Consider the following 14229-nt stretch of genomic DNA (forward strand, 5'->3'; position numbering starts at 1 on the left):
TTTTTGTTCAATCATGATGAGGCCGGGGGTGTCAATGATATTCAACAAAACAACACGTCGGACTCGCACTGATTCTGAATGTTCGTCCGGAGGATTCTTTTTTTTTTACCTTCTTCTCCAGTTCAATCATCTTCTGCTTCTTGAGGAGGAAGTCACCGAAGCCGTCCTCGTACGGATCAGCCACAAGAGTGTGTCTGTTGTAGGAGCGCAGCTGAGAAGGACAAGAAACATGGAAACATTTCATTTTAGGGGCAAAACGTAATAGCTCAAGTTTCTGAAAACAAGGCAAAGGCTCAAACAAAAGGAGGCATCGATAAAAAGATGAAAGAAAAGAGGAATAAAAATGGGTGGAAAATTAAATGGTAAGCGTTACAACGTTGACATTGGTGCTCATATACTATATACATATTACTCTTACTTATTACTTGTTAACCTTTTCTCTGCCCCCCAGAGTTAAAGCAGGAATAATTTATATACAAGCAGAGCTGCTGATTTGATTCTAACTCTGGAACAATCAATACACGGAGGTCTAAGAGGAAGTAGCTTATAAATAATTGCAAATAAATATGAAGTGATCTGCTTTAAGGTCTCTGTAACACAAGATTTACATCCTGAGCTTACACAAACGACAACCACACATTCCGCAATCTTTTTCATCATTCAAAGAGCAGCTCAGACGTTACCCTCTGTCGCGTCCTCTGCAGGTTGCTCCTGAGGATATTCCTGATCTCCTCCTCGCGACCTTTAGGCAGCTGGGGCAGGGCTCTCTCTGCGGGCTTGGCGGGAGGAGGCTTCTTGGGCTGGATGTTCCTGAAAGAGAGTTAGGACAGTCAGCGTTTTTTGTACCACCACAGACCGATGGGAACAAATTACAGACACACGTAAACATCAGAGAGTTCTGCAGATTGTCGTGTGTTTTGATAGAAGCACTCAAGTCAAAGTTAAAATCCCATTCTATATTTTTTTTCCTCCTGGTGTCGCAGGGTCAGATGACTGAGAGCAAGTTTCCAAAAGTTTAGGCTGTCAGCTAATGTTGCCTCTTATCGACAGGATCGTGTTTTTACTTCTGACACACGGTCAAATAAACCTGAACCTCCTGTCTGTGCTTGTTAGCCGTGTTGTGTGTAAAGTAGGTATCAGGTCTGGACTTGCTGATCCTCTGTTCAGGCAGTAGAGTCAGTTTAGAAGATGTTTTTCTAAAGAGGGATACAACTGGTGAACAAACTAAGTCTGACAACTGACGGTAGCCACAAGTGTTTCAGAACGTCTTTATGTCTATTTAACAAAAGATCCATGCACTGACACTAAATATCTAGACTGACTGAAGCTTGATATTTGAATATGTCACTGACTCCTTTATACTGATACTGATAATGTGACGATTAAAGAACCTGTGCAGCTTCCTACAGGGGTCGTTTTTTAAAGCTTCTTGTGTAAAAACATAAAAGGAAATGATGAATTAAGACTTTTTGGCCCATGACAAGTGAACAAGATCAGAGCTGTTAAAGGAACACTTTCTTCTAATACGGCTCACCGCTTTGAAAGAGATTAAACTCAGGAATTAGTTAAAGCCATCATGATATCTTCAAATTAAAATTAAACACAAGGTACTTGTGCCCTAATGAAAGGATAAGCGCTCAGTGAAGACATCCCTCATCCCAGTGATGCCCCTAAAGCCCGACTGATAAATTACATAATCTACCCTATGGCCCTTAGTTGCCACAGCAACCAAAACAGCAGTGCCACCTTCAACAGACCCAGGCTGTGTTGATGTGAGCTCAAGGTAGTGACAACGCTGATACTACCTGACCTACCACGTGGCCCCTCTCGGCCCCCACAACTCAGCAGTGTAGGCTGAGCCAGGACATTTCCACTTGACAACTGTGGGGTTGTCAAGTGGAAATGTCCCTTCACCGGGGTTTCGTCTGTTTAGTCTAAAGACACCTCCCTTCACCGGTTTTTTCTTTTTTGATTAGCTTACACGTTACATCTAAATGCAGTTCATATTAAACAGGAAGATCATTTTTTTGAGTGAGGCGTAGTTAGTCAGAAACAAGACATTAAACAAAAATGGTTACTTCCTGTTTCATTTAAGCTTTTAATAAACATTTTTGTTGTACGGGCTCTGTTTTTTTTCACGTCTGTTAAATATGTTTTTGCCTTGAGGTCCAAAACAACTTTGTGAAGTTTAAGTAAAAGTTCAATTAAAATTAAAACATTTTAATTCACTTAAATTCACATTTAAATCTTTTGAAAACTGGCCACTGGTAGTGATAAAGCTGCAGAGAACAATCACCCTTAATCCGCTCCACTCAGCTGTGTAAAGGTTCATAAAGTATCATCCGATCATTACCATCAACACCAAAATCACCGGTTTTGGTTCACTCTCGCAGCTGACGGCCCTTTTAGCCACAGCTGGAATCTGTTTTCTGAGAAAAAGAACCTCGTGCACACTGTTTAGCACTGAACAGCACAGACACACAGCTCGAGACCAGCTGGCGAGCAGAGTGCTTCAGCTTTTAGCAGCTGAAGCGAGTTACAGGAGAGTGAATATTGATCAGGTGGGAAGAACAAATAACTTCAAGTGACGCCTAATGTTGTGCCAAACACTGCTGGATGTCAAAACAAGTTAGAATTTGCTAACGAGCTTGCCACATCAAATCAAAAAAAGGTCAGACCACTTGGAGTCATGTTTTAAGCTTGTTTCTACTGCCCCCAAGTGGCCAAAATGAGTATTAAATGCAGGTTAAATCAATACATGGAAGGTTTTGGACTTTGAGCCTCAGACTAACTTGACCCCTCATAACAACAGCAGTAATATCAAAGTCATATTTGTACATAACATCTACAGACACTTCACATTTAGGTCAGCGTGACATCCCTTTGAGATAATGCAGAGCAGGTACGTCTGACCAGACAGTACAAACTTCACTCTGACTGGGCGTTGCTGTAAGCGCTGGTGTGTGTAAATTTGGTGTTTTTTTTGGTGTTTTTTTGCAGAGAGGCTAATTTGCATAGAAAGAGGCCAATTTTACCCCAAATAAATCCATAATGGCTCATTTGCATATGCACAAAGCGCACAGGAGGGCAGAGATGCTGTCTGATCTACTGAGCGGTTTGGGGTGAATTTGACCCATTACCCGTGCTTTCCGATTGAGCCAATTACTTTTTCAGTCATATGCACAGGCTAAGTGGGTAAAAAAAGCTCCGCAATCATTCAGTGAATTAGTCCCCGAGTGTGGTCAGACACAGTGAGGGTTTTATACTCACTGCATGGAAACAGTGGAAGGCACAGCAGTAGGCAGATTGACTCCCCCTCCACTCTCCACCAGCTCAATGGCCTGCTTCATCTCCATCTTGTGGTAGAAAGCGATGAGCTGCGGCTCCCTGGAGCGTTCGCCCGCGATCAGGCACTTCTTCACATACTTCTTGTTGAAGCGGTTGAGTCTGGGGGGAGGAGAGAGAGATGAAGACAACACAGGAAAAGAGAGACAACATGACGCTGTACACTATTCTTAACGTTAGGAAAAAGAAAAGACTGAAACAATAATTCTGTTTTGCACAAATGTTGGATAGTTGTAGAGTTCATACTTGTCCTTCCAGTGGTGGTGACCATAGTGTCCACAAATGTCCTCGATTCCAGTCAGAAGGTGGTCGAGGAACTGGGGAGAGGGGAAAGATAGAAAATGATCTTTAAAAAGGAAGAAAACTCAGGATTGAATCAAACTCTCAATCTGACCCGCTGCCTTCTCTGTGGACGATTTACATTGAATGTGAAATAGAGTCAGACAGGTACATGACATATCTCTGTGAACAATCTCACAGCCTATAAATGTGTTTTTTTGAGGTGGCCATTTCTTAAATCCTCACTCTGAAAAAACGCTTTTTCTGTTCAGGGGATCAACATGTGGAGAGCTTTACCTACAGAACTCAAACAGGAAGCAGACTGGAGACATTTGAAACTGAAACTGAAAACAGTTCTTAAAGAGGACTCAGTCTTGTGCTCATGTATGACCTTGCTCTGCCTGTTTTACCCTGTCTTTTTGTATGACAGTTTGTATCCCGTATTGTTCCGTCTTTAATTGTTGTGCTCGTTTTGTTCTGTTTTTATGTATCTATTGTTGAGATGTTTGTATTTTTAAAAGCCCATCTATGGACGGGCATTAGCTCAGGAGGCTATAAATGCGTCAGCTTACTTGCTCCATTCTCGTCTCTATACAAATAAACATGAAATAAAAAATAATAATCAAAATGAGCACTTTAATTTGTGAGTGAGTTCACGCATTTGAGGCAAAATGTGATTTTTTTTTTTTACTTAAAGGATTAAAGGCTCTCCCCTATCACACACATGACTCAGCTGCATCTCGCACCTTTTGCTCGGGCACAGTAACTCGTTGTCACAGAACGGCTGCAAACATCGTTATCAAACAAGAGCAGGTGACGAGCTTTAAAAACAACCAGCAGCAGCAACAGCAACAGCAGCAGGTGATTGAGTGGACAGTGATTATTAACAGTGGCAGCATGCTCGCTCGGAAGAAGGAAGCGCTCGTTCTTCAGACCGCTGTCGGCCGCAGGTCGCCCTGCTGCTCTGACTAAGCCTGCGGGTGACATTCTGACGGCCGGCGTTTCTATGGGAACAGGTCATTAGGCAGAGCCACAGAATTCACTTCTGCTTTGTCAGAAGAGAGTGATTTATAGAGAGACTGTCTGGCAATGTGGGGACAGAGTGGAAAGAGTGCAAACAACTATGAAAAGATGTTTACAGCGTTAAAGCTGCAGGGTTTAGGGTGAGAGTCAGACAGCAGATTCTGATTCTTCTCATTTGAACTGATACTGGATCAAAGATGTATTCTTCTCCTTTTACAAGATGACTGAATGTTTTTATTTAAATAGTGACGCATTGAGACGCTGCTGTGTGCTTTGACGGGGCAATGACTCAATGTAAATACATTTTGTTGATGATTTATGACTCATTTAAATGAATGTTTCTTATATTTTGTGATTCCTTTATTTAGGTTTATTATTGTTAAGTGTTTGAAGTCAGAAACAAAGTTAATAATGCTGCTGACTGTCTTGGCCAGGGCGCTCTTGTAAATCTCAATGAGACTTTTCCTGGTTAAATATATATTTTTTCATAATAATTAAATCCGCTTGTTACAGTCTACAGACTAATTTTAAACTGCAAACATTTTAGTTAACCTGAATTTTCTTTGAACCTTCAGTGAAATCTTTTGAGTCCAGGCTGTCCTTGTAAATATTTCAGCGGCTCATTTTAAAATCTTTTTGTATCTTCTGTTTGAGGTGGATTCATCTTGTTTAAAGTGTGTTGCTGCTTCTCTTAGCCACGTCTCCATTGTTAAAGAGAGGTATGATCTAATATGGAAACCAGGTTATTTTGAACACCATTAAATAAAATAAAATAAACAAAAAAGAACTTGATCTATACATGAATATCATATAATATCACCTGTATAATCATACTATTGTTCATACAATACCACCTTTACTTAGACTGTTGTTATTGTGAGTAACAAATAATTACATATAAGTCAGTGTATTGTCATGTATCTCCATCACAGCATTAAAAGTTGGATCAAAGAAGCTGCAGCTTTTTGTTACAGGCGGGCTCGAAACACCACCACCTTTTCGCTGACAAAAGAAATGAATTTATTCACAGCTTCTTCATTAAAAGAGCGACATGGGAACTCTTTATTTGTAAGTCGTCGTGCAGAATAAATATGTCTTGGCTCTTATCATCGCTGTTTCACTGCAGAGGAGAAGCCAGTAGGACAGTCTGTTCTTCTAGCCTCGAGCACCGGTGAATTACTGCAAACCCCCAGAGATGTGTGTGTGTGTGTGTGTGTGTGTGTGTGTGTGTGTGTGTGTGTGTGTGTGTGTGTGTGTGTGTGTGGTTTTGTGTGTTTGTGTGCCCAAGCGTTCTGTGTGTCTTGAGCTGTATTAAAAGCTTTAAAAGAACTCAGTGGTTGCAGACCCTGGTGGTCAGTCAAGGATGTGTTTGAGTACAAAAAACTGTGGATAGAAGACACTGTGTTTCTGTGTGAGTGTGTGTGGGTGTGTATATGTGTATATGTCTGTGTGCGTCTGTGCAGGAGGGGGGCAGTGCCTTCAAGTTACATAAAGCTAGATGGTTAAACTTATTGTTGTTAGGAAGTCGAGCAATAAAACTGTCGGTTACTTTCTAATCTTTAAATTGCTGTGCAGCACTCTTCACAGCACAGTTCATATGACATGAAGTACCACCACACAGCCAGTAGGAGGCAGCAGCAGTTAAAGTTGGATGAAGCAAATGTCTCTCAATAGGCTTTTTTTTTTTTTTTTTTTTTCTTTTTTTTTTTAACTGGAAGAGGATGTCACATTTTACATAATCACAACAACTGAAAGGAAAGTATGTGTGCAACGTAAAGGCATGCAGCGGGATATTAAAGTCATGTTGTTAGAAAGACGTAGATTGTTTACGGCAGTGTGAGAAAAACCACAGAACTGAGTGAGAAGACATTTCCATCGTTGAACAGCACGGCTCAGTGAAAGAGGAAGGTGATGCATTTGGCTGGACTTTTCTCACACAATCGCTCACCGTTTAATTCAAGGGGTTCAAAACATTTCAAACAGTTTCGGGACATTTCGTTTTATAACCACATACCATAACGCTTCTGATATTAAAAGGTGGAGTGGGGAGTTTGTACCTGGGTGTGGATTTCCTCGTTAATCGAGCGTTTGGCCTCCTGTTTCTTCTTCACTGCCAGCAGCTCCACCAGCGGTTTGATGGTCATGCCCTGCAAAGAGGATCAGAGAACCAAACATGATTCAAATTCAAACCTTGTGACCTGAGCGTGAGCAATAAAATATGCGCTCAGCATTCATCATGCGCAAAAGTTGGAATAAGAAGGCTCATGCACATCTGCACTAGAGCTTTAAATGTATTATCATGTGTTGAAAATGTATTTTTTGAAGATGTTTTGGGGAGGGCTTTTTTGACTTTATTGGCTTTGACATTTTAAGAGAGACAGGAAATGTTGGGAGGAGAGATGACGTGCAGCAAAGGGCCGAGGCAGGACTCGAACCCACGACTAAAGCCTCTGTACATGGGGCCCGCTACATAACAGCTGGGCTATCAGGCGCCCCATCGAAATGGTTTGCTTCTTTGTGCCAGATTAATGCAGAACAGCACTCTTAATACTTTAACGCTGACATCGTCCACTCCTGTCCTGGTTTTTGATGCCATTAAAGAATATTTAAAGATTAAACAGGGCCACCATGGTTGTGTTACATCACACTGAAGTCAAGCCTAAGCTCAGTAGTATCACACTTCCCTAGAGTGCACATTTTGTAACGGCTGATTAACAAACACAACAGTTTTTCACACAGCCTTTCACAACAGCAGATTTACAGTTTCTGTAAATATCTCATCAACCTGCGAGGACGAAACCTTAGAAGATTTCCGCTTTCAGAATCTAAATATGAACAAATCTGAAAACCACACAAAGAGATGTGTCACTGTCAACAACACAAGACAATACAACTTTGTGTTTCTGTTGTGCACTCAACAGACTTTTTGTCAAGAGATGTTTCCTTGCTAGATCAAAATCAGCTTCAGGGAAATCCGGGGAAACTATATTTTCCGGTCCAACACAGTATTTTGAATAAACAGTAAAGATATCCGTTTATGTCTATATTGTCGAGAGAAATGTGACGAGAAACCCAGAAAGCTTTCACTACCTTACCCCTGTATCGTTTGTTCCTGTGTGACTGGATTCAAGTCTTTCTAAACACTCATCCCTTTTTGATAGAAAACAACTTTAAGCTTTCAATCTGAGACCAAAACATTTTCAATTTTTACTTTTCTCTAAAACTACAAATGCATCTCAAACTTGACTCCATTTAATCCTCATTTGTATCAATCAATCTTTATTTGTACAGCACCAATTGATAACTTTTTTTTAATCTCAAGACACTTTTACAAAAAAGCAGGTAAAGACCTTACTCTGTAATATTCACAAAGACTAAGCAACAATTAGCGAAGTTACAGTGGCAAGGAGAAACTTACTTTAAGAGGCAGAAACCTCAAGTAGAACCAGACTCATGTTGAATAGCCATCTGCAGAAACTGTGTTGGGCTTGTAAAGTGGGATAGATGGAGATGATACGTTGTAGTTTTATAAGAATCATATTCATGAGTTATCATACGGCCTACCTCCAGTCAAACAGGATCTGTAAATATACAGCCACAATGTAAGCTACCTCAGGAATGTAAAAATCAAACATCAGTCGGATGTTTGGCTACAGTTGGATTATCACCAGTACTGTGTGTGTGTGTGTGTGTGTGTGTGTGTGTGTGTGATACTGTCTGCATGTAAAAGCTTGAGCATATTGTTCTGCTTCTTAAAGAGATTAAACTGGCCTTCTGGTTGACTGTAACAACCTAAAAGTGAATGACAGAAGATTCCTGCTCATCTCATCTCATGCTCATCTTCCGCTCATTGAAATACCATCAAATTAAAACGTCGCCCATGGACACTGCCAGACTTTATGAATGACTTAAATATAAACATTCAGCTCGTTTGAATCCTCATGGTTATCTTTGACTGCCTGAGTCTCTCACTTCAGGTTAATCAGGGGAACTTCAAACATGTCAAAACAGAGCAGGGATTCATTTCGTCACATTATGTTAGTAATCCAGCTGTTATGTATTATCTTACATAAGTAAACACCAGAGACCTTTCTTAAGAAAACAAACGCTTCTCTTAGGTACAGAAGCATAGAACAATTCCTCTTCTCAGTGTGAATCCATAACCAACATAAAACTACAAACATGGTGGCTTTCTGAAGATTGTTTTGGGCCTTTATTGGACATTTAGGAAGTCTGGAACCAAAGTTTGAATTCTCTAAAAAGTGTCCTGATGGCATATAACAAAGAGTAATGAAAACACCTGCTATTTTTGTAACATGTTTTAAGAGAACATTAGTTTAGAATTGGTGATGTGCAAATACAGATTGACTGATATATATATATATATATATATAAAAAAGTTAACCATATGCAAAGTAGATGTGATAAAGATTTTCACTTCCCCTGTAGACTTTGTGTTCTCCCAAATAAAAACAAAACTCAACTCCATCCTTTCTTCACTTTAATCTAGAAGTGATTGGGGGGCCTCTACCCTTCCTCTCTCTCCTGGTCTGTATCCATCTCAGCATCAGACTGCTGCAGCATGAATAAAACATGTTTCTAATCTAGTCTCTGAGCAGAAAAAAAAAATATCTTCAGGCTTCTATTTTAACTGATTCCATTCTGGTTCCAACTCACTTCCAAGAATCTTCTTCCGTTTTAATCGGACAGGACGCAGTACTTAAAGCTGGGTAAAATGCATGTAAAATGCCATCACTGCCTGTTTGTCCTTATGTTACCTCCATGGACTGTTTCTGTTATCTGAAGGTTTCCTCGGAGAGAAGAGTCACAAATGTGTCTCCATATAAACAAAATGTTGTTGTTCCCCATCGTGACTAATATATTTGATGCATGAATGAGCACACCTGTGTGTCTGTCAGCGGACTTTAGAGTTGAAGCTGACGTGACAGCTGTCTAACCCAGCTGGAGCTGTTTACTTCAAAAACAACAAAAAGAAAACGTGACCACTGAGGGATTATATAAGAGTCTGCTTGTTCTTCAATCCTCTGCATGACCAGCAGATTCAACATGAATTACGTTTAATCTTTGAGAAATACAATTTGATGCCTATATGTGCCTGGTACTGTATGGTTATTTGAAAAAAAAAAAACATACGTGGGGGCGGTGGGGGGAGGGGCAGTATCCGGGGGGAGGGGGTTTGACTATTTTGAATATTGTAAGATGTCGATGTGTGTTTTTTCTTTGATTTTTTTTTGAAAAACCAATAAAGATCATTTAATAATAATAATAATAACCCTGTTTAATTGAGTAGTTCTTAATCAAATATTTTCTAAGACAGACTTATTTTGCAGGTGTTATCATATGCATGAATTCAACCAGTGATGTTTTGCGACATTTCTCATGATGAAATGAAATACACTAAAACAAAAGAGCGCTCCTTTTCAAACCAATATACAGTAGTTGATGTCACAGTGATGTTCAAAGTGTGAACAATTCCTCAAACTCCCTAAATCTGAGTATTTAACCAGGGGAAAGGGTTAAAGGAGATCTATTACACTCACTTTCATGATCTATTATGTCCGTCTGGGATACCTATTGAGTAGCGTTGCGAGATGTGAAGCTTTAAAACCTCCTTACTTATCTGACACTCGCGTCAATAAAATCTCTAATTTCAGCCTCTGCCTGAAACAGTTCATTTCAGCTACTGTCTCTTTAAGGCCACCCTCCCCAAGTGCCCACTTTCCTCTGATTGGTCAGCTCCATTTGCAGTAACAGGGAGGGCGTGTCCTTCAACTTTGTTCCACTCTTATCGGTCGGCAGAACCCGACGTCAGGGGGGGGATAATCGATTTATTGACTGAGGTATGTCAGACTCTGTTATGGTAGGTGGCGATATGTCCCCTTCAGCTAGTCACTATTGGACCTTCTTTATAGGTCGTAGTAAACCTGTATTTCACAATAGAGGGCAGGAAACGGATCATCTCACCTGAACGAAGACAGTGAAGAAGATGACAGTGATGATGGCGGTGAGGAACATCTCTCTCATGGGAAAGAGATCCTTGTCGAGCAGGAAACCGAGGGAGAAGGCGATGGCCCCTCGCAGGCCACCGTAGGCGATGATGAACTGGTCCTTCGTTGTCAGCTTGACAATGCGGAACTGGTTGATCACATACGTCAGACCAATCACACCTGGGAAGGACAATGCAGTGAGAGACTGAGGCTGCCTGAGTGTTTCAGAGTGGGTTAGTAATATGGAGTGAAGACTACAGCTCTCAAGGAAGCTGCTTTCTCTCTGGCCTTTTAAAGATGGCAGTGCACGCTAATACTGTAAGTGCATATGAAAGGCATTGTCCAAACACAACTGGGAAGTTCCCTGAGACGAATGAGACTATAAAGCAACAATATGTAGGAATTTGGTTTGGTGCCCTTGACGCCCACCAAAGGTCTCTGAGTGCAACTGCACTGTCGTAAAGCACACACAGAGCTGCTACGCCTACCCAACATCTTGCATTTGTTTACAAGCAGAAGGTGCAAAGCCAGCAGATATGTTGAGAGAAGCCTGACGAGAAAGAGTCATTTCTTTACACAAAAAACACTCTACAAGCGTCTTTTACGTGTATACATGTGGAGTATGTGTATTTAAGTGTTGCCATGATCTCTATGTGCTGTGGCTAAATGGGTATAGATGCAAACCTGAGTCACCTAATAGAGCTGCTGAACATGAGACATCGATGACATGGGTAACAATACAGTCTACTGATATGTCACAATCTGTCACGAATAATATCTGCAGGGATGCACACTCCGCTTCTTGCTTGGTCAATCTCTCTCTTTTTTTGTTCTGCTTCATTCGTCCCAGTCCTCGTTCTCTTAGCCTCAGCCTTTGTATGAAGACGAACAGAGACAGACTAACTGGCTTCTTTTTTGCATCTGTGTGACCCAGGGGAGAGACGCCATGCTGCCGGTTGAAAGTTATTTTACTATTTATATCGACCTTTGATTTGAAGTGTTTAAAGGTGGAAAAGTGACATATTGTTGCTTTAAGGCCCATTTAAGGGTTACCCTAACCCTCTAACCCTAACCCTATTTAATTTAGACCCTGAAGAAGAACTATGAAGTGAAGTAAGTTGGTATAGGTACGCTTTGTTCTGCAAATAAAAAAATAAAATAAAGATAACATCATATTGTAGTAAATGAAAACCGATTGCTGCCTGAAGGACAAAAAAAAAAACAAAGTTGAAAACACTAAAGCATGCTTTGGAAAGTAGTTGGCACTTGCTACAAAAACATGATTTACGGTTAACAAATGAAACCGGCAAACAAAGTGGAATTACCCTTTAACTGACACAAAAACAAAAAAATGTTTTCAATCACAAGATCACAAGGTAGCATGTGCTAAAATCAAGATGTGGATGATCAGCATGTTAATTCAAAGCATCACAAGCTCCCAGGGCTAAACAGTTTAAACAGATAAGAGATCTCAGCATGGTGTGGCTGCTGAACCCACCTCGGTGTTCTTTTACTTTCACTATCCGACTGTAACAACATTTAAAGCTCCAGAAAATGACAAAATCAACAACAGAAGGACTTGTGTCAACATGGAAATGGTCTGTGGAGGTTCCTCTCTCAATCTATCAGCCGTGTTATGAAACACGATTGCAACACTAATTCCTGTCAGCGTTCCAAGTTCCCTTATGAGAACAAGGTCACAGACATTCTTTACATAAAAATTAACACTCACTTCAAAGTGTACTATGACATGTTTCTCCTTTGAAAAGAAGTGCTTAGGAACTTTGCTTTTTGGGTTGCATTGAAGGCTTGTAAATTATAAATATGTCACATTACAAGCGCACTAGAAGAAGAGATATGAAGTGACCGTCTTCTGTAGTGATTTATCAATAAAACCAGCACATGATCAAAGAGATCTTGCATGAATTAACCACAGATCAATCACACTTCCTCTGTTGCAGGTTTTCAGTTGTTTTCCCGTTATACAGTATTGCTACACAATTCCGGCATGGCGTGTTTTTTTTTTTTTTACGTTGTTAAGTGAATGTAAGGAAAGGTGTGGTGGTGCTCACCAATGACCCGAGCCACCAGACACAGGATGACAGTGACGGTGACGAAGGTCCAGTTCCAGGCGTGAGGTCCGTCCACCGTTGCCACGCCCAGAAATATGAAGATGAGCGTCTCGCTGACGCTGCTCCACATCTTCAGGAAGTACTTGATGGTGGTGTGGGACTTGTGGGATATGTTGGCCTCCACATAGGGTCGCATCACCGCTCCACATGCTATCAATCTGGAAGGAGAAGAGGCAAACATTCAGTATACATATAAAAAAATAACTTTATTTATATAGCACCTTGACAAACGGAGGTTCACTAAGTGATTTGACGTACAAGCAAAAGCATTCTTAAGATCAAAGCATAAAACCCGAACAGAAGAACCCAAACAATGAAATAACCCTCATCCAAGTGTTTCCCAGAGAATCACGCTGTACCTGGGCGGTCGAGTCGATAGGCAACTTTAAAATAAAATAAAAAGTTCAGGTTAGATTTTAAAGAGCTTTGTCTATGTTTTAACTGCACCTTATTATCTAACTTATTTTAGCTTGTTAACAAACAGTTTAAGGACTTGTTAACAACTTTATCTGCTCACATATTAAGTTGTGTGTTAACCCTGTTCCCCTTCTAATCTCTTCACCTCACACATAGCTCTCACACACACACACACACATATAACTGCTCCTCTTCTTTCTCCTTCCTCCTTCCTACACACGCAGCAGCTTGTCTCACCTTGCCTCAGTCTGTAGCTTTTGCTAATGTTGTGTGGTTTTGACAATATTCACCAGCAGTACGTTAGAGCTTCGTTTTCCGTCCAAAATAAAACAAACACGTGAACACATGACTTTAATGAAGCCGATTAGGATTAATCTACACGTGTTTAAGGAAACCGCCTCCTAGGAAGACGTGTTTAGGGCTGTAGTTACACAGCTCTGGTTCCAAACTGACAACAGAAACGTGTTTCATCAACTGAGATGTCTCTCTTGCTGTCTTGTATCCACTTCTCAAAATGATTTGGTCATACTCTGTGCAGCCACCCGTGTTCCTACCGCATTTTCATATAGGTTTGCGATTTTCAGTATTTGAGGGAACAATGACAATCAGTAAGTTGTCTAAACAATTAAAAATATATGTGAAAAACTAGGCTTGACAAATGTAGTTTTCTGATTTAGGGTACAAGACGACAGCAGTTGCCTTCAGTCATTAAAGCTAAAAAACCTTGAACCCTGACTCGGAGGGGAGACTCAATACTTCATTAGCTCCTGTCGGCAACATCAATAACCCCTCGCACCTTCATCGACAAAATGGATTGATATGTAGTGGAGGAGGAGCTGATGAGAAACGACACCTCAGAGAATGTTGGGATGCCAATAAATTCAGTGTCCATGTCGGTGCCCTGAGATCAGAATAATTCCTCGTACCACAGATTACAGAGAGAGTTATATGCCATGCTGTGCTGTTGAGTTACTGTCAAAGGGGAATGGCTGAAATAGATCTTCACTGCAGGGTCGAGGTTGGAT

The 14229-nt window shown here is 40.7% G+C and overlaps 1 protein-coding gene across 2 annotated transcripts in view; it reads right to left on the reverse strand.

Annotated features, from left to right (window-relative positions):
• The window catches only part of slc9a1a (solute carrier family 9 member A1a), a 37511-nt gene that overhangs the window by 8333 nt on the left and 14949 nt on the right, over positions 1-14229 (reverse strand). For both annotated transcript variants that reach the window (XM_065957626.1, XM_029277264.2), the window contains exons 4-10: positions 12728-12945; positions 10633-10835; positions 6705-6794; positions 3592-3662; positions 3271-3447; positions 684-810; positions 110-211 (exon numbers count right to left, since the gene is read on the reverse strand). In XM_065957626.1, the coding sequence (XP_065813698.1) occupies positions 110-211; positions 684-810; positions 3271-3447; positions 3592-3662; positions 6705-6794; positions 10633-10835; positions 12728-12945 (988 nt within the window). The remainder of the gene's footprint in view (positions 1-109; positions 212-683; positions 811-3270; positions 3448-3591; positions 3663-6704; positions 6795-10632; positions 10836-12727; positions 12946-14229) is intronic.

The sequence above is a fragment of the Labrus bergylta genome, chromosome 8, assembly GCF_963930695.1.
Source record: "Labrus bergylta chromosome 8, fLabBer1.1, whole genome shotgun sequence".
Lineage (NCBI taxonomy): Eukaryota > Metazoa > Chordata > Actinopteri > Labriformes > Labridae > Labrus > Labrus bergylta.